The sequence below is a fragment of the Pyrus communis genome, chromosome 3 (genome assembly GCF_963583255.1).
Source record: "Pyrus communis chromosome 3, drPyrComm1.1, whole genome shotgun sequence".
NCBI classification, from domain to species: domain Eukaryota; kingdom Viridiplantae; phylum Streptophyta; class Magnoliopsida; order Rosales; family Rosaceae; genus Pyrus; species Pyrus communis.
This window is the reverse complement of record NC_084805.1, coordinates 19,433,253-19,454,326: the sequence shown is the minus strand read 5'-3', so window position 1 is coordinate 19,454,326 and position 21,074 is coordinate 19,433,253. Positions and strand designations below refer to the sequence as shown.

Here is a 21,074-nt window from a genome sequence, read left to right as displayed (position 1 = left end):
TGGGCCTCATTCCAACTTCTCCTCGATTTAATTCTCTTCATTTTGATTACGGATTAGTAAACAAACCCTTAGCAGATTAGTATCATCGTCTTATCATCGTCTAGCAATGAACTTCCCCATACCAAACAAAGGAACATTTAAGACATGGTTGGTCCAATCAACTCGCACATACCAAGCATTGAGGCCCAGTAAGGAAAATGAGTCCACTAACTCAATCCTAGGCTTCTTCTAACCCACTCAGCTCGACGTGAATTTCAAATCGAATTAACCCGACCCGTTATTACGGATCCATAACAAATCCCCTTTGCGCCGTGAGGGTTTTACGATTGAGCAGAACAAGAAGCTGAACAAAAAGCTTTTGGGCATCAACCCTCGAGAGACCAGACTGAACCAACATCAACCGTAATGGGTATGCACCCTTTTCGGAATTTTTTTCACGCATTTTTCTCAGCATCCAAACAGGAAATAAAGCTCTCTTTATGTTTCAAGTGTTGTTCTTCAAAGGGTTTATCTTCATCTGACTTAGCGGCGGCAACCCTTTTGGTTCTTTAGGATCCTACAAGTGTGCAATGGAGTTATTGAGGAAAAATCAAGTAGATTTGATTAGGGTTTTGCCCAGGATGAGATTGAGGGGGCAGAGGGCTTTCCACATAGAGGAGATCAAGGCAGATCAGGTTTTATTTTTTATTTTTTATTTTAATATGATTTGATTGATTTGCATTTCTGTTTTACTCAGAAGAGTTGAAATTTATGTACTGAGTTACTGTTTGATTGTTGTGGTACAGTTGCTGGCAGTAGTAAGATCAGGTTTTGCGAGTCAATCTGCTGCTCCCGGAAGCCATTTGACTAGGGTGAGGTAATTGTATGATATTGGTTTTAGTATTCTGTTTCTTTCGCACATTGCTCGCTGATGTTCGTTTTCTTGTAATTCTGCAGGGCATAGCCGGAGCTAATGGTTAGTGACTGCTTTTCCAATTCATACAGTTGATAAGTAATTCTTGTGCTCAGGATAAGTATTTCAATTGTCTTCTGTTGGTTAGTGTCAGCAAAAGAATCTCTGGTTGGCTTCTTTTTCATTTTCCGTCATAGATGGTTATCCTTCAACTATGGGATGTGAGAGAGTTACTTAAACTGGGTGACCTTTTTTCGGTCGATCAAGTCTTCCGTTAAATGACTTCAATTAGAGTATTAGATGATGTGCCTCCAATCATTAATTCTTTTCTTAGTTTCTAGCTTCGAATATACAGCTTAAATAGGAAAAGTTCATTAGTTAGACTTTCTAGGGTCTAGATGTATATGTATGCTGGTTTATGGATAAATACCAGGAAGCGTTTGGTGCCAAAAGTTTGCCTTCGTATTTAAGTCTGAGGTGTTAAACTTTCTAGGGTCTAGATGTATATGTATGCTGTATAGTTTATGGATAAATACCAGGAAGCTTTTGGTGCCAAAAGTTTGCCTCATATTTAAGTCTGAGGTATAATGATACACTCTACTCATGGGGAGTAGGGAAAGGTCCTATTGTTTTGAATTATCTAGTAGTTTATTATTTGTAGTTGAGTTTTATACAATCATGTTTCCAGGAATTCCTGTTCTATATGGAAGGTATCCCGCCAGAGAGTTTATGCATGCTTCTTTGCCACAGTCACAACTCACAAGAAACTACGGAGCAAGTACCACCATTCCTCTCTTTAGCAGATCCTTTTCGTCAAAAGCTACACGGAAACAGCAACAAAGTTCATCTGAGGTTTTAGTTTGAACTGATTTTTTAAAAAATTTACATGTGTGTTCTGTCTGCTTGTTTGTGGTTGGGTGATTTAACCTAGTCAAACATCATTCATGTTGACTGGTTTGATCCGTCATCTATTTGCTTGATCCAAAACTAGCACTTGCTTCGATGAAGAGAAATTATTAGGTTGAAATGGTCAAGGGCTTTTCTAGGCATCTCATTCTGTGTTGTATGGAAACATTAGGATTATCTGTATCAACTAACTTCCTCAAGACTCTGTGCTTGAGGTTGCTAAACTTGCTTTTCTCTTGATACTTTTTGCAACCTCAACTTTTGGTTTCTTAATTCGTCAACTATTTGTTTTGCCAGAATAAGAAAGATGTATCTACTGTAGAGGATCCTTTCGATGCTCCTACATACAACATCCCAGAAAAGCCCGTGACGTTTGTAGAGGGAGCTTCCTACAGTCTTGTCATTCTTGCAGGGCTTGGAATTGCTGTTGCTGCAGGATATGCTGTTTTCAAGGAGCTTATTTTTGAACCAAAAGAGTAAGGAGACAAAAAAAAAAAAAAAAAAAAAAAACCTTATTTTAATTTTCTAGATAAAATATTTGATTCTGTCATAAATTGAAAATTTGAGTTATTCAGTATTACTCTGTAATGACAACACGGTCATTGGCAGGTACAAGATCTTTAACAAGGCTCTTAAAAGGATTCAAGATGATGCACAGGTTAGTATATCATTATTGTTTGTCTAAAAGAAGTGTAAAAATTTCTCTTAATCCTGGAACCGTGATTTCATGAAAGGGGTTGGGAGTCTTGAGACTATGCTTATCTGTACAGTGGCAGTGAACCTTGAAAATATTGTAAATTCGTTGGGTGACAGGTTTTTTTTTATGTCCAACACTGGAAACTTCAAGAGCTACATAACTAAGGCTATCAATGTATAAATTAAATGTGTCAACACCTCATTCTGTACGCCATACATGTGCTAGCTACAATTGCATATAGGACTACAATTGCTTGGGGAGAGAAATGCGTATTTTTCCTGCAGTTCATGGGATTTATGAGCCAATCGTGAATTAATTACTGATCAATTTTGCACATAATCCTCTTTGTGTGTATGTTTGTGAATATTGTGTTGCCAATATTGTGGCTTAGATGACCCTGATTTTTTTTTTAATCAGGTTAGGATGAGGGTCGGATATCCTATTACTGGATACGGTCAAGAAAGTAGAAACCGTGCTGCTCGCCAACGCATTCCCAACAGAGTATGGCACGATGAAGAAGGCGTAGAGCATGTAGAGGTGATTTCCTATTGTCAACTTCACCATGTTATTTGCAATACAAGTTGATTCCCAGACCCTCATTTGAATTTGTGCTTCTACCAATTGAGCGCAGGTTAACTTTCATGTTCGCGGACCCCATGGAGCCGGGAAAGTATTTGCGGAGATGTTCAAAGACGGAGCAGACAAGCAATGGAAGTTCACGTATTTGATTGTTCAGATACAATCACCTTCTCCGACACAATTGATTCTAGAGTCTTATCTGCCTTCTTACAACACAGCCAACTAGTCGCGACGCATGCTCACTTCTGTACCAAAATGGCATCGGGGTAGGATCGACATAGAGATAGTCCTGTTAATATTTCTTCTTCTTTTTCCCTTAATATCCTGAAAATGTTGAGCATAAACTTGTCCCATATCTTCCTGGAAAGCTTTATTTTTTAGTCCATGTTTTAATCAACTCACATGAGAATTTCTTGTACCTCATTATTTAGCAGGGAAAATTTGAAATGGTTTGTTCCTTCCTACTCACGTTTGATTACGAACTTTTCTTCATCTCCAAGATTTAGATTTTGATATGAAAGTAGTTAATTATTTAATTATTATTAATCAGCTTGTAGTTCAACTTTCGTGCTGTCATGTTAGTTAATCTTACAAGGATCTGGATATAAAAATGTGCTTTGAATTATATAAAACCTATTTCTTTATATAAAGCTAAGAGTTTTATGTTTTTGTTCGTATTGTTTTCCCACCAACTTGCTATTATAGTATTATATAAGGCTAACTATATTTTGCACCCTTCATTTTTACGGTGATTTTTAAAATGGGTTGCGAGGTTTTAATTTTTTCACATTGCTCATATATTTTGAAACTGTAACAGTTTATACATTTCGTCTAGTGAGTTATTTGAGTCTTCATTAAATTTATGACATAGTGACTTAATTGGCTTGACATTTAATTTGTACTATACAGCCTAAAAAGTTCATCAATTAATGAATAATTAGATGTTCAAATATACAAAATGTGTAAACTAATACAACTTTAAAATCACAGGGTGATTTGAGAAAATTGACTAATTTTAACATTCCCTCTAACTTTTGAAGGTGTAAAATATAGTTAACCTTATTTTATATATATTGTTTTTCACAAGATTATATTATTAGTTTATGGTGAAGTGTAAAATATAGTTAACCTTATTTTATGTATATATTGTTTTTGACAATATGATATTATTAGTTTATAGAGAAGTGAAAATGTTGCAAAGTTTTGCTTGTAAAGATAACCTCAGTCATTAAATTATCTCGATTTAGTGACGTTACGTTATTACCCTTCCAATATTTTGTTTTTCCTTTTACATTTTGGTCCTCTTACTCATTTGTACAAATAAAAGCTCCCTTAGTTGGGGATTTTGGCTAAGCAACATATGTGCTAGACTAGACGCTAGTTATAATTAGATAGGGTATAATTATTCACACATTTATTTTTACTTCTTATATACATTTCTCAATTTCTGGTCGTTGGATCGAATTAATTTAAGACGACTAATAACTAAAAATTAACAAGAGTGTATAGGAGATAAAAATAGGTGAGTGAATAACACTATCTAATTAGGGTTTGAACTCGTCATCTATTAGCCTATACTGTTTTTCCAAGCTATTTTACTTATGTTAAAACGACAAACTTTAGTAGATGTGCAAATTAGATCAATTTATAAGATTAGTGTGCTTGTTACTTGGCATCTAGGTTTGAATTTATCTTCTCGTAAATTACAATAGTCGGTTAGTCAATTCTTTAAAAATGGCCTGACAATACACAAAAAAAAAATATATATACATATATATATATATATTTAAATTAGTTGAAGTTGTCGTTTTTCACCTGAGATTTCGAGTTCGGTGGTTCCTACCTACCATCGCTTGTTAGAAAGAAAAAACATATATATTTTCAAAAAAAAAGGCGGTTAGCCCCCAACCCACAAAAATGGAAATAAAGCGAACTTGTTTAAAGTATGATTATGATTGCAATCTTCTAATTTGATCCCGTCTGTCAAGGCGGTCTTTACCGTCCACTTTTTCCAACAGTGTTTCAGTCCAACGGCTGTGGTTGCACCGCATGTGGGTCCTCTTATCTGCACCGTTGGTTTGATGACCCCATTTGATATTGACATTTTTCGTTTTGCACGTCCTGAAAACGTGCTCACGAGTGAGTTAAGAATGAAAATTTTAGCCCACGCTCACATTTTCACGCCCTCCATTTGATTGTCTTCATTTTCTAATTCAGTTTTTATTGTCCTTTTTAAATATATACGATATTATTTATATTGAGTATGAAAATAGGCTAGCTAATGTCATAATATTCAGTTTGAATTTGCTTTGAAGATAAATAAACCTAAGACCTCTTACTTATAAGTGAATATGATATTACTATAGTATAGTACTAAGTAGCTGATTTTATTGTCCTTAGAATATGTGGCTCTTCTTTCATATATTATTCTAGAGGTGTCAAACCAAATAGAGCGGTGGCACAAGTATGGTATGGCCATGATCGATTTAAAAAAATATGACACAACACAATTTGTAAGAACTGGGTGGATCGAACCTAAAATTTAGGCCTAATAAGCTTAGCCAAGCTCATGACTCACATGAGCCACGCACAAGCTGCAATCCAGACCCATTATGACTTTCTCAATAAGTTGATGTTAACTGACTTTAAATGAATCGTATCAAAATATGCCATGCCATTTGACACTCCTATAATCTATATCATTCAATTGGATGACAAACTAATGCAAAAGGTTAATTTTACAAAATAATCCAATAATAAGGTCAAATTTTCTCAATTTCTTTGCATTGTGGGTAATGAAAATTCAAACCTTAAACCCCTTTTAACACTAGAAAGAAAAATGCGATTTAACAAGGAGACATTTGGTTTTTCACATATTCAATGAAAATACGCATCTTAAATTTATTGAGACTAGTTGATACATTAAAAGGCAAGTCCAAGTTGTACTTGTTGTGTAATTTTTCCGTCAAAATTTGTCATCACAAATTAAGCTACTATGAAATATATACATGTCAACAAGTCTCAGTTGAACTTACTTTTGAGAGGGTCTATGTAGCATTCCTCATAATATATTATTTATTCACCTAAAGCTTAGCTTCATAGCTTTTCCTTCAAATCTAACATTGCTTTAGGAGTTCTATCCATCTAAATTGATTCTAAGAAAACTTACAGCGAAAGTATTGAGGGAGAAATATGGTAAATGTTAATATTTATTTAGGTCACTTTTATTCGAATATAAATCTAAAAACTTAGGAAATGTTTCGTGTTGCTCTTATGCTTAGTTTGTTATCGTTTTATGTAACTTTTTGTTAAAGAAAAGAAAAATATATTCGTTTAATTAACCAAAAAATGAAACAAAGATTTGATGCAATCAACCAAAATACGAAAACCAGCAACGAGGAGTTTGACAATCAAGACTAAGGCGCGTGGTGGGTGACATCCTTAATTCGATGAGATGGCAATTAACAGTAACTTCTGACTTTAACCATTTTACTTGGTTCACCATCTTAGTATCTTACCTTAATCTGGATGTCTCTGCATCTGATGTGTTGTGGACACCGAATATTTGTCCCCTCCCATAACTACCCACGAAACTGAGTTATTATTACGAAGCTAGCCTCTATTCCCATGCACGTTCAAGAACTTGTGCACCCTCTCAGAGTCTAGATCATAAGTTCATACAATTACGATCTAGATATGTACTTACTTGAACTTGATGATGTTATAAATTTTATCAAAGTGGGATTTTTATTACTTATTGTTGATTCACAAATCGTCTATATCTCACCTGATCTCATTGGAAATGTTTTAGTTAATTAGCTATATCATAAAAGAATGAATCAATGAGTGAACTTGAGAATTATATTTGTATATTTTATGTAGCTCACATAGAAAAACCTATATGAATATCACAAAAAAATTAATTATACGGATGACCTGATATCAAATGTTACAAATCATTGTATTTTTTGTTGAAACGCTTAAAAGTACTGTATTTATCCTAAAATTATCACGAAAAAGCATAGTTTTCAAAATTTATATATTAAACAAACCTACAAAAGTGTATTATGGCAAAGTAAAATATAGTGTCTCTGTTTTTAAGTTCTTTAAGTTGAGAAGATACCCAAAACAATTAGTATTAGCATTTTAGTGGTAGCCAAACAAATGTAAAATGTAAATGTAGGGGTGGGGAGAAAATTTAGTGAAAAATAACAACCCTTGATAAAATTTTATGAATTAACATATTTGTCTTACCAAAAATAGCAATATTCATCATAACATTTCTTACAACTTCATACCATATGAATGATAAATTCTACATTTTTAAAGTGATTAATCGTAAATGAATATTGCTTCTAATAAATACAGCTCGTGCACTCAATCACAAAAAATTTCAACCACGTAATCTATTTTTATGCTGCGCGTACCCTGAGTGAGCAAACAAAAATCTTTTTATACAATAAAAAAGATAATTAACATTCATGCGTGAAGAGAAATTGAGTCTAGTATTAACCGATATATGAATTAGGATTAAATTCAAAAATTAATAAAGGAAAAACCAACTTTCAACTTTTCACAAAACTTTTGACAGACAAGGAAAAGAAAAGAAGTTGACAAAATTGAGAAATATTGAGAGTTTACCGCCTCCGGAATTCGATATTTAAGGTCAAAGTTTTCAGACAAGCCTTGTGTGCACTCCAGCGGGACCGTGTCTTAAATTCCGTAATTACGGTCAAGATCTAGTGGCATTTTCGGAAACTTGGGAGCTTATTAGGCGTTTTATTTTGTTAATTAAATTGTTAATAGGAACAATTATGTTAATAAAACTTTACAGAGACCCGAAAAATTAAAAACCAAAGTCGACAGAACAGAGAGAAATAAGAAGAAAATCTAGTTGGAAAGAAACAGAAGGGGCGGGGGCTTAATCTCTTCTGCAAATTATTTGGGTTTGTTGAAGGGTTTAAGCTTCTCAGTTTTCATTTAATTTTTTTATTAAATTATTTTTTTGGAAAGAAGTATCGGCAAAAATTGTAGTGAAAGGAGGAGAAGTTGGAAGCTTTTTGGTTGCTGGAATTGGATGTTTTTTGTTGAGAAAGGCTGGGAGTAGATCCAGAAGCAAACCCAAGTCTCTGATCCGATCAGTTTATCTGTAAAAATGGTAATTTTATTTTGTATGTTTCTGCTGGTTTTTGTGTTTTTTAGGATATTTTATTGATTTGGAGTTTTGGGTTTTTATTATTGTATGGAATTTTTGTTTAAAGATTGGAACTTGTTGATGATTTGATGGTTGTCTTTGGTTTACTTGCTTTGTGGACTGATCTGCGTTTGGTTTGGAGCAGAACAGAGATTTGATTTGCTTTCGTTGTTTTGTGTTTTGTGTCATTTGGTGTAAGATGAATGTCATTAGGATTTGTTTACTTCTGCTGTCATGTTGGAATGCCCGTCTGGATTTAGTCGCTTCGAGCTTCGTATTCGGTAGCATAAACATATTGGCAACGATGCTTAAAGTTTAGGAATTTAATTGACAAGAGCGAGACTTTATAACTCAATGTGAATCTACTGAAATGGCCATCTGGATTTAGTGAGCAACTGTTTCGAGCTTCTTCTTTGTAGCATTGGCGTGTTGGCAACGCTGAGTAATTAACAAGAGTGCGACTTTATAACTCAATGTAATCAGTAACTTGGATGTTGGATTCTGGGGTTGTGCTTGAAAGTGACTTATTGGTTCAGCTCTCATATCCACTTTGCGACTAGCAGTCGGCCTGCAGATTTTATGACCATGCCTAAATCAGTCACTGAACATTAGTTAGATTTGTTTGGCAATAGGAAAATAGACTCTTCGGAGTGACACTGGTATTCGAACTTAAAGGCGTGGTTGTTTTTGAGTTGCCAATAATTTTGAGTTGAGTTTGAACTTCGAAAGGTTCATTATTGAGCTTATCTCATGCCAAATCTAGCGTATTTATCAGTTAACTCGTATAGACATCTGACACTCTTTTCCCGTTTAACTCTTTTTTCAGTTATCAGAGAATGCAGTACTTTCCTTATCTTTAATTTGGATTGGCTCAGCCTTTTTTCTAAGTTGCACATATGCTGACTCTTCTGCTTAATTCTGTAGAGTTTCCTTGCTTTTGAAAATTAAAAGAAAATCCTTGCGGTACACTTTGTGTATTGTTGCCGTTACAATTGATTCTTGTTCTAATGTTCCACTTGATATGTTAACTTTTGGGACTCTTTCCGTTAGGCTGCTGCTATTAGTCTTGTGGTTGGATCTCTTGTTTGGGTCGAGGATCCTGAAGAAGCTTGGCTAGATGGTGAAATTGTGGAGATTAAAAGTGAAAACTACAAGGTTCTCTGCACTTCAGGGAAGACGGTGGGTGCATTTAATATTTATGCACTATGAATTTGTGCATCCCGATCTCTGTTAATAATGTTTAGTGTTTAATCATTTATTTACAATATTCCATCAGTTTATTCTGATAATTTTTCGATCTTCCTTGCTTTCCCCATTTCCCGCAGGTTGTCGTTAAAGCCTCCAGTGTCTATCCTAAAGATGCCGAGGCCCCACCCTGTGGAGTGGATGATATGACAAAGCTGGCTTATTTGCATGAACCAGGTGTCCTGGATAATTTAAGATCAAGATATGATATCAACGAAATATATGTAAGTATTTGACTAAATTAAATAAGTTCTTCCATTTGCTTATGTATGTTTTCTATTTAGCTTGTTGATCGGGTGGGGACGGTGAGTTTCTGCGGTTTATCTGCATTATGTCATCTTTCTTTACGCATTTGGTGCGTGTGAGTGTGCTTTTAATTTTAATTTATGAAAGCCAATGATCTAATATACTAAATGCTGCTTCCAGACTTACACAGGGAGCATTTTGATCGCCGTGAACCCTTTTTGTAGACTACCTCATCTGTATGATAGCCATATGATGGAACAATATAAAGGGGCAGATTTTGGTGAACTGAGCCCGCACCCGTTTGCTGTTGCAGATGCGGCATATAGGTACATTTTCACATTCTCGCTGTTTATTTGTTTATTTTTGTGATCTCGTTTTGTCCAGTGATGTAAGATTCCATTGGTTTGGTTACAGGCTTATGATTAATGACGGAATAAGTCAGTCAATATTGGTTAGTGGTGAGAGTGGGGCTGGTAAAACTGAAAGCACCAAATTGCTTATGCGCTATCTTGCCTACATGGGAGGGAGAGGTGTTGCTGAAGGGAGGAGTGTTGAGCAGCAAGTCTTGGAGGTACCAAGGATTTAGAACTTTAGTTTGCATTGCAAACAGAAACGAGAAGTCATGAGATTTGATACAATTATATGGTTGACAACTATTGTCTTTCTTATTATTAATTTATCGTCTGTATGATTTAATATGTTTTGGTTTTTTGTAACTTTCAGTCAAATCCTGTTTTAGAAGCATTTGGAAATGCGAAGACTGTTAGAAACAATAACTCCAGGTCAGAGGATCTTTTGAAATGTTTCTCACGTCTTGAATTTTTTATATACTACATGCTCGATTGGGGGTATAACTTTATTTGCCGGTTGTGATTTCTGCAGTCGTTTTGGTAAGTTTGTGGAGCTTCAGTTTGATCAGAATGGGAGGATCTCTGGAGCTGCAATAAGAACTTATTTGCTTGAAAGATCACGCGTTTGTCAGGTGTCCAATCCTGAGAGAAATTATCATTGTTTCTACATGCTTTGTGCTGCACCACCTGAGGTAATGAATCTCTTAAAATCAAATATACAACTAGAAGCAGAAACGCTTAGTATCCATGTTTGCAGGCAAAGCTCAATGTTTCTTCTCTAACAATTTGGATTGACTTTACGTTGTCATCTTCAGGATGTTCAGAGGTTCAAATTGGGACCCGCAAAAACGTTTCATTATTTGAATCAATCAGATTGTATTGAATTGGATGCGCTTGATGATGCTGAAGAATACATTGCTACAAGGAAGGCAATGGAGGTTGTTGGAATAAGTTCTGAAGAACAGGTATTGATACAGGGAGTACCTTCAAATGTTAAGATCTTTCTAAAGTGGCCTTGAATTATAATTAATCTTTGCAACTGTATTTAGGATGCCATATTTCGAGTTGTGGCAGCAATTCTACATCTTGGAAACATTGAATTTGCAAAGGGTAAGGAAATGGACTCTTCCATGCCGAAGGACGACAAATCTTGGTTCCACCTAAAAACTGCTGCCCAGCTTTTCATGTAATTATGCAATTTCATTGGCACATTATCACACACAAGCTGGTTCTCTTATATTGGCTCTCCATCTTCTATAAATTAATGAAATGCAGCCTCCTTTTCAATGAATTTTGTTTAGGTGTGATGTGAAGGCGCTAGAAGATTCTCTTTGCAAACGCATTATTGTTACTCGTGATGAAACAATCACAAAATGGCTGGATCCAGAAGCCGCAGCTGTCAGTAGAGATGCTTTGGCTAAAGTTGTGTACTCGAGGTTGTTTGATTGGTAAGTTTCCATACCAAAAAGTTTGAATGAAGTTATCGTAGTATGGTCGTTCCTTGGTTTTACCGTTTCCTTAGATTTGGAACCATACTGAGGTTTCTCATGCTGATATCCTTGTCATTTCTCTTGTTTGTGCAGGCTTGTGGATAAGATTAACAATTCAATTGGTCAAGATCCTGACTCAAAGTTCTTAATTGGAGTTTTGGACATTTATGGATTTGAGAGTTTCAAAACGAACAGGTGCTTAATTGGTATTCCTTTTGTTTACATAATTGATATGAAATAGTTTCGTCGAGTGAAGAAGTATCCCCCTCCCCTCGATGATAGTGTGCACGGCAGATGCAAAATAGGTGGAGGATCATCTCCCATCAGTTACTTTCAAATCATTGCTCTCATGATCATTTAGCAGTCCACTGAGCTCCACTGATCAACTAGGTTTCCTACCAGATCGCATTGAGGATTGTAAATTTCTAGTATTAGCATAACATTATTCTAGTACCGCTTTATGGATAGCCTAGGGTTGGCTGGAAAGTTCGCAGTTTGTCAGAAACCTAGAGAGATGGTGGTCATAGTATCTGTGAATACATAAGATGCATTGATAATTTGATATACATTTCCGATCAATAGAGAGATGATTCTACTATTAGAAACTTGTTTGGCTCTTTCTCCTGATGCATCGTTGCTTATGAATTTTGTAGTTTTGAGCAATTTTGCATCAATTTGACGAATGAGAAGCTTCAGCAACATTTCAATCAGGTTTGTCGGTCAATGGACTCCCTATTTTCTTTAGTATCCTTGGCACTTCTTCTGTACATCTAATCTATATTGCTTATTTGTTTGGGCAGCACGTTTTCAAAATGGAGCAAGAAGAATATACAAAAGAAGAGATTGATTGGAGTTACATTGAATTTGTTGACAACAAAGATATCCTAGATCTGATTGAAAAGGTTTGTGCTGTCTAACTTGAATTCTGTAATTTGTTTCTGTCGCTATTTACCACCATGTATTTATATGTATATTTGGTTTGTTTTTTGGTGAATCTACTGTTCACGTAAATTTGTTGATCTGGTTTCTTGTTATTAGAATATTCACATTTATTTTTATGATGATTCTTGTGTAAGAGTTCTTATGACGTTTTTAAATATAAATCTTTTGAATTTCAGAAACCTGGTGGCATAATTGCTCTTCTCGATGAAGCTTGGTAAGTGAAGTAGTTTGGATTAGCCTGTCCTTTTATGTCACATTGCTAATCCTTGACATACCATTGTTTATTTAATTACTATTTGCTTAAAAATTATTTTGACACTATTTTATGGTGAGATAACCGAGGCTTATTTTTTGTAGTATGTTTCCAAGATCGACACATGAAACATTTGCTCAGAAGTTATATCAAACATTCAAAAATCATAAGCGCTTCGTGAAACCTAAATTGTCTCAAAGTGACTTCACAATTTGCCATTATGCTGGTGATGTAAGTGTACTTGTTTGTTGACCACTACGGTTACTGCTAGTTTTAGGTAATAATATGTTGTGGTTATAGAGTTTAGAGTCGTAATTGTACCAAGTAACAAGGTTTAATATAACCTTCAGGTCACTTATCAAACTGAACTGTTTCTGGACAAGAACAAGGACTATGTGGTTGCTGAGCATCAAGCACTTTTGAGTGCTTCTACATGTTCCTTTGTCTCGGGCATGTTTACGTCTTTAGTTGAGGATTCGTCCAAGTCCTCCAAGTTCTCCTCAATAGGTTCTCGGTTTAAGGTCTGATATATATATATATATATATATATATATTTTTTTTTTTTTTAAATTCTGTTGAAGTAAGTGATTTGTGTATTTGCTTAGTTTTGTGGTTATGAACACCGCATTTGTGCTTTATGCAGCAACAACTGCAACAATTGCTTGAAACTCTCAGTTCTACGGAGCCACATTACATTCGGTGTGTAAAACCCAACAATGTTCTTAAGCCAGCAATCTTTGAGAACAAAAATGTTTTACAACAACTTCGGTGTGGGGTATGACAATGTTGATATCTTTAGATTTCTTTTTTCTGATAGTGTTGCAATTAGGATTCCCAGCATTTATATGTGATCTGAATTTCAGGGGGTCATGGAAGCAATCAGGATAAGCTGTGCTGGGTATCCTACTAGAAAAGCTTTTGCTGAATTTATAGACCGATTTGGCCTTCTTGCACCTGAAGTTTTGGATGGAAGGTATCTGCACATTTTGTTTTATGGGTTGGGGATGTAAATCTCGATTGGTCACAGCATTGAAGGTTCTAACTTTTTTTCTTTCCGCTTATGTTATACTTAGCACTGATGAGGTCAATGCTTGCAAGAGACTTTTAGAAAAGGTGGGCCTAGAAGGCTATCAGGTAATTGCTGATCCAATAATCAATTTTGCTTCTCAGCTTGAAATTTGAAGACAGTGATGCTCTCCTTTGCAGTTAGACATTTTATTGGTACTGTTGTCTTAATTTAATCTTTGACGGAATGATGTATTTCTGTTATCCTCCAATATGCAAAATAATGTTTTAAAACTAAACCTAACCTACTAACTTATTCATGTTTTCAGATTGGTAAAACAAAGGTCTTCCTTCGGGCTGGTCAGATGGCGGAACTGGATGCTCGTAGAAGTGAGGTCTTAGGAAAATCAGCTAGTATTATTCAAAGGAAAGTGCGTTCTTATTTGGCTAAAAGAAGTTTTATCATGCTCCGTCTTTCTGCAATACGACTTCAAGCTGCATGCAGAGGTAAATTAGTTGGATGTTATTCGAGGTTTCAAGTACTCTAGTCTGTCGATACCTTAAGGCTTTCACCTAATTGTTATGATGTTTTGCGTATGTTTATTGTAGGACATCTTGCTCGACATATCTATCTGGCCATGAGGAGAGAAGCTTCCAGTCTAATGATCCAAAGGCATTTGCGCATGTATCTTGCTAGGAAAGCTTACAAAGAATTGTATTGCTCTGCTGTATCTATTCAGACCGGTATGCGAGGGTTAACTGCCCGTAATGAGCTACGCTTCAGAAGACAGACCAAAGCAGCAATTATCATCCAGGTAAAATGATAAAAAAGATGATTGTTATAATAAATTTCTTAAGCTCTTCGTAGTTTGTGTTTTCCTTAATCATATAAAGGTTACAGATGAAATGCCAATATCATTCTTTTGAATTTCGAAATGTTTCAAAGAGTTTTTTAAAACTTTAAATGTCTATAGGGCCTTTCTATTACTATATCTGGCAAAAAAAATTGTTGTTTCATATTTGTCCCAAAAAATTTAGATTCACTTTGGTGATTGCAGAGCCACTGTCGCAAATTCTTGGCACGGTCGCATTATAAGAAGACAAAGAAAGCTGCAATTGCCACACAATGTGCTTGGAGGGGGAAGGTTGCACGTATGGAACTACGAAAGCTTAAGATGGTAACAAGCTCTTTTTCTTTTCTTTTCATAAGGTCTGTTAGATGATATGTATGCATTATTAGGTTAAAGTTTGGACATTTTAAACTGAAAATGGAGTCTTTTGCAGATCTATATCCTTCTTCATATTTGGGGGCACGTAATCTTCCCAAGTACTACTGAAATAAGACTTTGTGTCATGTTTCTTTAGAGGGTCTCATTTCTTTATTGTTCTATTGTACAGGCTGCAAGGGAGACGGGAGCCCTCCAAGCTGCCAAAAATAAATTAGAAAAGCAAGTTGAAGAATTGACATGGAGATTACAGCTGGAGAAACGCATGAGGGTATGCATGATACTGAATTTAATAAAACATTTGTAAAGTTGTGATACTGGTGTTTTGTCTAGGCATGCAAAAACTTAGATTGTTCTCTGCATAATCTTCTTGAGAAAAAAAAACTACTTTGGGGATGGTGGTTGTTGCTATCCTGTGTATCTCATTCGAATGTGATGTCTGCTGGAAAGTGGGAATATCAAACAAAAAATAGTTACACGAAAGGAAAAGGGGAAGTTATTTGCCAATCGCTTACTATGTTCCCTTGCTTGCAGGCTGACATGGAAGAAGCCAAAACACAAGAAAATGAAAAACTACAGTCTGCATTGCAAGAGATGCAAGTTCAATTTAAAGAAACTAAGGCGATGCTTGAGAAGGAGTGTGAAGCCTTAGAAAGAGCTGAAAAAGTAGTCCCACTAATACAGGAGGTTCCAGTTGTAGACCATGGCTTGATGGAGAAGCTAACCAACGAAAATGAACAACTGAAGGTAAAGTGATCAAAATTTGTTGCCGAGTACTGTACTTTGATATTTTGAGTTGATACATCAAGAACGTACGCTAAATTTGGGGGAATGAACTCGTACATTTCTATTTACTTGTGTCTTGCTTATTCAAACATGTTGCAGGCTTTAGTGAATTCATTGGAGATAAAAATTGATGAAACAGAAAAGAAATATGAAGAGGCAAACAAAATGAGTGAAGAAAGGTTGAAGCAAGCTTTGGAGGCAGAATCACAGATTATTAAGTTAAAGACGAACATGCAAAGGTTATTTGAGTAAGCTTCTTGTCTGACTATCCATTCAAATTGCGACCGGTCATCTCTCTCTCAGTTATTTATTTCATAGTGATTGTTACTTTCATTTGCAGGCTTGAAGAGAAATTTGCTGACATTGAGTCTGAAAACAAAATTCTTCGGCGACAGCAAATAAGTACACCTGTTAAAAGGGCACATGAGCACCCACCAATTCCACCAACTCCAGAAACTCAGGTAGCACTCCCTCCCCCCTTCTGTTCCTCTCTCCTTCCCTCCCTCCCCCTATCTCTCTCTACACACACACACACACACACACACACATATGTGTGTGTGCATTGTCCATACATAAACACACACAAACAAACACATCTCCTTATTGATTTATGCTATTATTTCAGAGAGTGGAAAATGGTCACCATGTGAACGAAGAGAACAGAGCCAATGTAATTTTACTTTTCTCTTCTCTGTTGCTGTCAATCTTCTTTTATCTTTGCCCCTCATATAGCTGCTCCTTTTCCCTATCATTTAGTAATTGACACTGGTGTCTTTGCAGGAACCACAAAGTGCAACGCCAAAGAAGTTTGGCACTGAATCTGATAGCAAGCTGAGGAGATCATTTGTTGAACGTCAACATGTATGTTCTAACTAATACAAACATCCTTTGATTAGGTTGGCTTCTTTTAACATCGTGCCTGGTCGTTTTCCACAGGAGAGTGTTGATGCTCTTATCAACTGTGTCGTGAAAAACATTGGGTTCAGTCAAGGAAAGCCTGTTGCGGCCTTCACCATCTACAAATGTCTTCTCCACTGGAAATCTTTTGAGGCTGAAAGGACTAGTGTGTTTGATCGCCTCATCCAGATGATTGGTTCGGAAATTGAGGTAACTGGATTACTCTGTATAAGGTTTTCTGTTGGAAGTCAAAAACAAAATTGAAATGTGATTTTTTTTTAAGCATGATGAATATGACTGAAATTGTGCACCAATCAATTAATCTGTCTGTTGATTCCAGAACCAAGACAACAATGATCACATGGCTTACTGGCTGTCAAATACATCTGCGTTATTGTTCTTACTCCAACGAAGTCTGAAGGGTTCTGGTGCAGGTGCAAAGAAGCCAGCCGCTCCAACATCTCTCTTTGGGAGGATGACCATGGTATCCAGATTCTTCAATATATTCTTTTTCTACTTTCCTTTTGGTTCTTTTTGTTATATATTATGTTTGAAATGCATTATTATTTTGGTTATTTCTTGGAGATTTCACTCCTGTCTTATAATATGGTTTTGTAATTGCAGGGTTTTCGCTCATCCCCTTCTTCTGCAAACCTTGCACCTGCACTTGAGGTAGTACGCCAAGTGGAGGCCAAGTACCCTGCATTGCTATTCAAGCAGCAGCTTACAGCATATGTGGAGAAAATATATGGCATTATTCGAGACAACTTGAAAAAGGAGTTGAATCCATTGCTTTCTTTGTGCATCCAGGTACGCTGAATTTTATTTGACTTCTTGTCTGACTGGAACAAAAGAATCTTAGTCCTACCAAGAGAGCAGTAGCTGTGATACTATTTCGGTTATAAATCCAATTGATCTCCCGTGGGTTTTGACTTCTAAAGTCTTTCTTAAACATTTATAATGAGTTTGTCAGATGAAATTGGTTACATTATCCAATTGTTTTTGTTTGCTTTCTTCACTTTGAACTTTGTTTTTCTCATCTGCGATATAGGCACCGAGAATGTCAAAGGGTGTACTAAGATCTGGGCGGTCCTTTGGGAAAGATTCTCCAGCGAGTCACTGGCTGAGCATTATTGACGGCCTTAGCACTTTCCTTAGCACATTGAAAGAAAATTTTGTAAGAAACTTATTGCACTATTTGTTTACTATACTATACTAATTTTGGGCAATGCCATACATTCTACTTCATCAATTTTTTTCCTATCTTATTCTTTTATGGGGTTTCAGGTGCCTCCGGTTCTTGTCAAGGAGATCTTCACTCAGACTTTCTCATATATTAATGTACAACTGTTCAATAGGTAAATACTTGTTTCTGCTTTGACGTTTCATCGTTTATGCCAGAATATTCATTTACACCGGAACATGTTATCTTTTTCAGTCTTCTCCTACGCCGTGAATGCTGTACATTCAGCAATGGGGAGTATGTGAAATCTGGATTGGCTGAGTTGGAGTTGTGGTGTTGTCAAGCAAAAGAAGAGGTGACTCCCTCCCTCTTCTCTCTCTATGTAACTTCTCGGTTCATTGTTATTTATTTTCTGACTTTCATGGCTTCGTCTCCTTGGATTTCAGTATGCGGGCTCATCGTGGGATGAACTTAAGCACATAAGACAAGCTGTTGGTTTCCTGGTATGGTTATCCCCATCTCGTTATAATTTATGTCATTAAATATGTGGCTGTGGAGTTTACTTGATCTGACTCACATTTATCAACAGGTCATACATCAGAAGTATAGAATTTCTTATGATGAAATCACCAATGATCTGTGCCCCGTGAGTTTCTCTTTCCCTCTCCTCTCTCGGAACTAGTCTAGCATATTCTCCAGAGACACATACACGCACTCCCACTCAACCAATAATCTCTCTCCCGTCTCTCTATCTCACTCTCTTTCTCTCAGATAACAATTCTTTGTTTCTCCAGATCCTGAGTGTTCAACAGCTGTATAGAATATGTACTCTCTATTGGGATGACAACTATAATACCCGAAGTGTATCTCCAGATGTAAGTTTGTTCATGACAATATCTTCTTTGGTTGCAGTATTTGGATTCATATTGTTGTCCAGTGATTTTTGTTCTTAACAACCACCATATTCATCATTTTACAGGTAATTTCCAGCATGAGAGTACTTATGACCGAGGACTCCAACAATGCTGTCAGCAACTCATTTTTGTTGGATGACAATTCCAGGTGGGCTTTCTTTCTCTCCTCATGTGTTCTTTGTTGATTAATTACTGGAAAAGGTTTGTGCGACAGAGTGAAGGAAAATGACCATACCCGTACAAACCTGCATGCATGAACATAGTGGCGATTCATAAAATGAAACCATACATTCTACGGGATGCAATCTAAACTGTCTAGCGATTGAACGTGTGTTTGCTTTATTTAATTTCAATTAACCTGTGAAGACTTGGCACTCTGAATTGCTACTAATCCGTGTTTCTTAATATAGCATCCCCTTCTCGGTTGATGACCTCTCTACGTCCCTACAAGAGAAGGAGTTTTCAGATGTCCAACCAGCAGATGAACTTCTTGAGCATCCTGCCTTCGAGTTTTTACATGAGTGAGGCTATAAGGATGCGCGAACATGATTTTATCTTGTTTTCTCTAGGTAGGACAGTAATTCAAATTCTATTGCATTTGTTGTAAATCTTTTTTCTTCTTTTCTTTCCCCCATTTTATATCCATGCCCCTTCTGTAAAATTCTTTATTTATTCTTTTATTTGGGCATTCAAAGTGTGAAATCCTCGTTGAAAGGGGAAGCAAAGACATGGAAGTGGGTGTGCATTCTTTTTTTCTTTCTCCTTTGCCTAGTCTCTTCTGCCAATATATGCAGGAAGATAGATGTTAGGAGTACACATACTTTCTTGTAGTGTGGTGGCTGAGCTATTTCTTCCCCCACCAATTCTGTTGTTTGTACAAAGAAATATACTAGCATTATACATAATTTTAAGGTGTTTTTTTGGATGAGATTCTTCTCGTGCTGTCGAGATTGCCTGTTATCCTAGCGGGAAGTAACGATTAGATATGAAGGGGCCGGGAGACGTTTGACGTTTACACCGGTCCTGCCAAGAGTTTTTGCTTCTAGGCACCATTATATGACTGGTGTATGGTGTGGGTGCTAAAAAGGGACGAAAGTGGAGGGTGGAATGCTTACGGTGTTTCCAAATTCAGTTGAGTTACAAAACCGTCTACTGTTATGTTCTCTGTCACTTAAACCAAATTGTATGGTGGAATTTTACGAACTATAAATTTTGGGTTCCTCTGGGCAAACCTACTAAACAATTATAATGTCCTTGAACTCATATTAATATCAAATAAAGAGATGGAAATTATGCAAGGCGGCTTGATCCATGTAGTGTGATGGTTAATTCCAATTCAGTCGTTAAAATCTTAGCTATCTATATGCAATGAATTTCTCTTTCTTATCACGTACTTAGTCATGTGATGCGAAATACAACAGAATTATAAACGATCTTTACACACTTTAAACTTTCTTCATCCCCACCAATGTCAATAACTTCCTGGCTTCTCTTTTAGCCTAATTGAAGAAAAAAATTGATCATCTCGTTAGTCATATACAATTGCCGACACTCAAGAATTTATCTTGTTTGAGAAGCTAGTGGACTTGCAATAAAGCCCTCTTGTGCATCACCATCTTTGACTTCCATTTTTTCTAATCCCAATTGCTGCACCTCTCTCCAAACTTCTAAAGTCAAAACACATAGAAATCAAAGAACAAGTTGATAAAATATCTAGCTCTTAGTAACCTTGATTTCCTAAGACATAATTGGACACGGACATGTCCTTGAAAATCAAATCAAAATTTGATTCAAAATTTTTTGTTTCTCCCTAGCCATGAGGATTTCACATGGCACTTGCCTAGTACCTTCACCTATTTCACAAGGGGCTTCACCATGCCCTTCTCAACCACAAGAAAGTCCTCGTTCCTCACTTAGCCTCTGGACCACGTAACAAATTTAGGACCCCTACTGGACCACCCTATATTTTTCTGCAAACCACACAACGGGCCCTTCGTCGGCTTGGTTTGTACAGCTTGCAAAACTAGTCTTGTTGCACCAGATTGGACCCTATCCACTAAATTTTGGGTCCATGTAGGTAAATATTTGAAGGGTACCTGACTGAACCAATTTATCACCCCTGGTATTTTGGTCCATGGCTCATAGGTCCCCTCAAATTTCTCCATCTAATCTCCTCCTGCCACTTTGAAATTAGACACAAACCACAATATCGTGTTATGTATGCAATCAAAATTTATCTATTATTCTTGGGTCCATTCCCCGGCATTCA

The 21,074-nt window shown here is 36.3% G+C and overlaps 2 protein-coding genes across 4 annotated transcripts; both read left to right on the top strand.

Moving 5' to 3' along the window:
- The first annotated feature begins 291 nt into the window (after positions 1 to 291).
- Positions 292 to 3,566, top strand: LOC137729313 (probable mitochondrial import inner membrane translocase subunit TIM21). Of its 2 annotated transcripts, none has more exons than XM_068468225.1 (9): positions 292 to 409; positions 553 to 674; positions 786 to 851; positions 937 to 955; positions 1,581 to 1,744; positions 2,096 to 2,274; positions 2,408 to 2,456; positions 2,913 to 3,032; positions 3,127 to 3,566. In XM_068468225.1, the coding sequence occupies exons 1-9, from the start codon at positions 406 to 408 to the stop codon at positions 3,298 to 3,300; spliced, it is 897 nt and encodes a 298-aa protein (XP_068324326.1). In that variant the 5' UTR covers positions 292 to 405; the 3' UTR covers positions 3,301 to 3,566. The 2 variants fall into 2 exon arrangements, with proteins under 2 accessions (XP_068324326.1, XP_068324327.1); XM_068468226.1 differs by having other exon boundaries at positions 347 to 409; positions 490 to 674.
- A 4,347-nt stretch (positions 3,567 to 7,913) lies between these two features.
- LOC137727395 (myosin-6-like) lies at positions 7,914 to 20,092 on the top strand. 2 transcript variants are annotated; one of them, XM_068466264.1, is made up of 39 exons: positions 7,914 to 8,232; positions 9,319 to 9,447; positions 9,594 to 9,737; positions 9,940 to 10,085; positions 10,174 to 10,330; positions 10,483 to 10,541; positions 10,642 to 10,801; positions 10,925 to 11,074; positions 11,159 to 11,295; positions 11,411 to 11,557; positions 11,693 to 11,794; positions 12,253 to 12,310; positions 12,400 to 12,501; positions 12,718 to 12,755; positions 12,899 to 13,025; positions 13,145 to 13,315; positions 13,438 to 13,569; positions 13,658 to 13,767; positions 13,868 to 13,928; positions 14,129 to 14,306; positions 14,409 to 14,614; positions 14,858 to 14,977; positions 15,198 to 15,296; positions 15,560 to 15,772; positions 15,911 to 16,050; positions 16,152 to 16,272; positions 16,437 to 16,481; positions 16,592 to 16,672; positions 16,748 to 16,918; positions 17,049 to 17,192; positions 17,333 to 17,518; positions 17,760 to 17,885; positions 17,996 to 18,066; positions 18,147 to 18,246; positions 18,338 to 18,394; positions 18,481 to 18,537; positions 18,686 to 18,766; positions 18,871 to 18,953; positions 19,216 to 20,092. In XM_068466264.1, exons 1-39 carry the CDS (start codon positions 8,230 to 8,232, stop codon positions 19,328 to 19,330), a joined length of 4,527 nt encoding a protein of 1,508 aa, XP_068322365.1. In that variant the 5' UTR covers positions 7,914 to 8,229; the 3' UTR covers positions 19,331 to 20,092. The 2 variants fall into 2 exon arrangements, with proteins under 2 accessions (XP_068322365.1, XP_068322363.1); XM_068466262.1 differs by having other exon boundaries at positions 15,911 to 16,059; positions 19,216 to 20,090.
- The last annotated feature ends 982 nt before the right edge of the window (positions 20,093 to 21,074 follow it).

Excerpts from the sequence above, each read along its gene's own strand:
- LOC137729313 (XM_068468225.1), top strand. Across the intron at positions 1,745-2,095 it reads AGCAACAAAGTTCATCTGAG|AATAAGAAAGATGTATCTAC; the intron begins GTTTTAGTTTGA and ends TTGTTTTGCCAG. Across the intron at positions 3,033-3,126 it reads AAGGCGTAGAGCATGTAGAG|GTTAACTTTCATGTTCGCGG; the intron begins GTGATTTCCTAT and ends AATTGAGCGCAG.
- LOC137727395 (XM_068466262.1), top strand. Across the intron at positions 11,795-12,252 it reads GAGAGTTTCAAAACGAACAG|TTTTGAGCAATTTTGCATCA; the intron begins GTGCTTAATTGG and ends TGAATTTTGTAG. Across the intron at positions 17,886-17,995 it reads GCACATTGAAAGAAAATTTT|GTGCCTCCGGTTCTTGTCAA; the intron begins GTAAGAAACTTA and ends ATGGGGTTTCAG.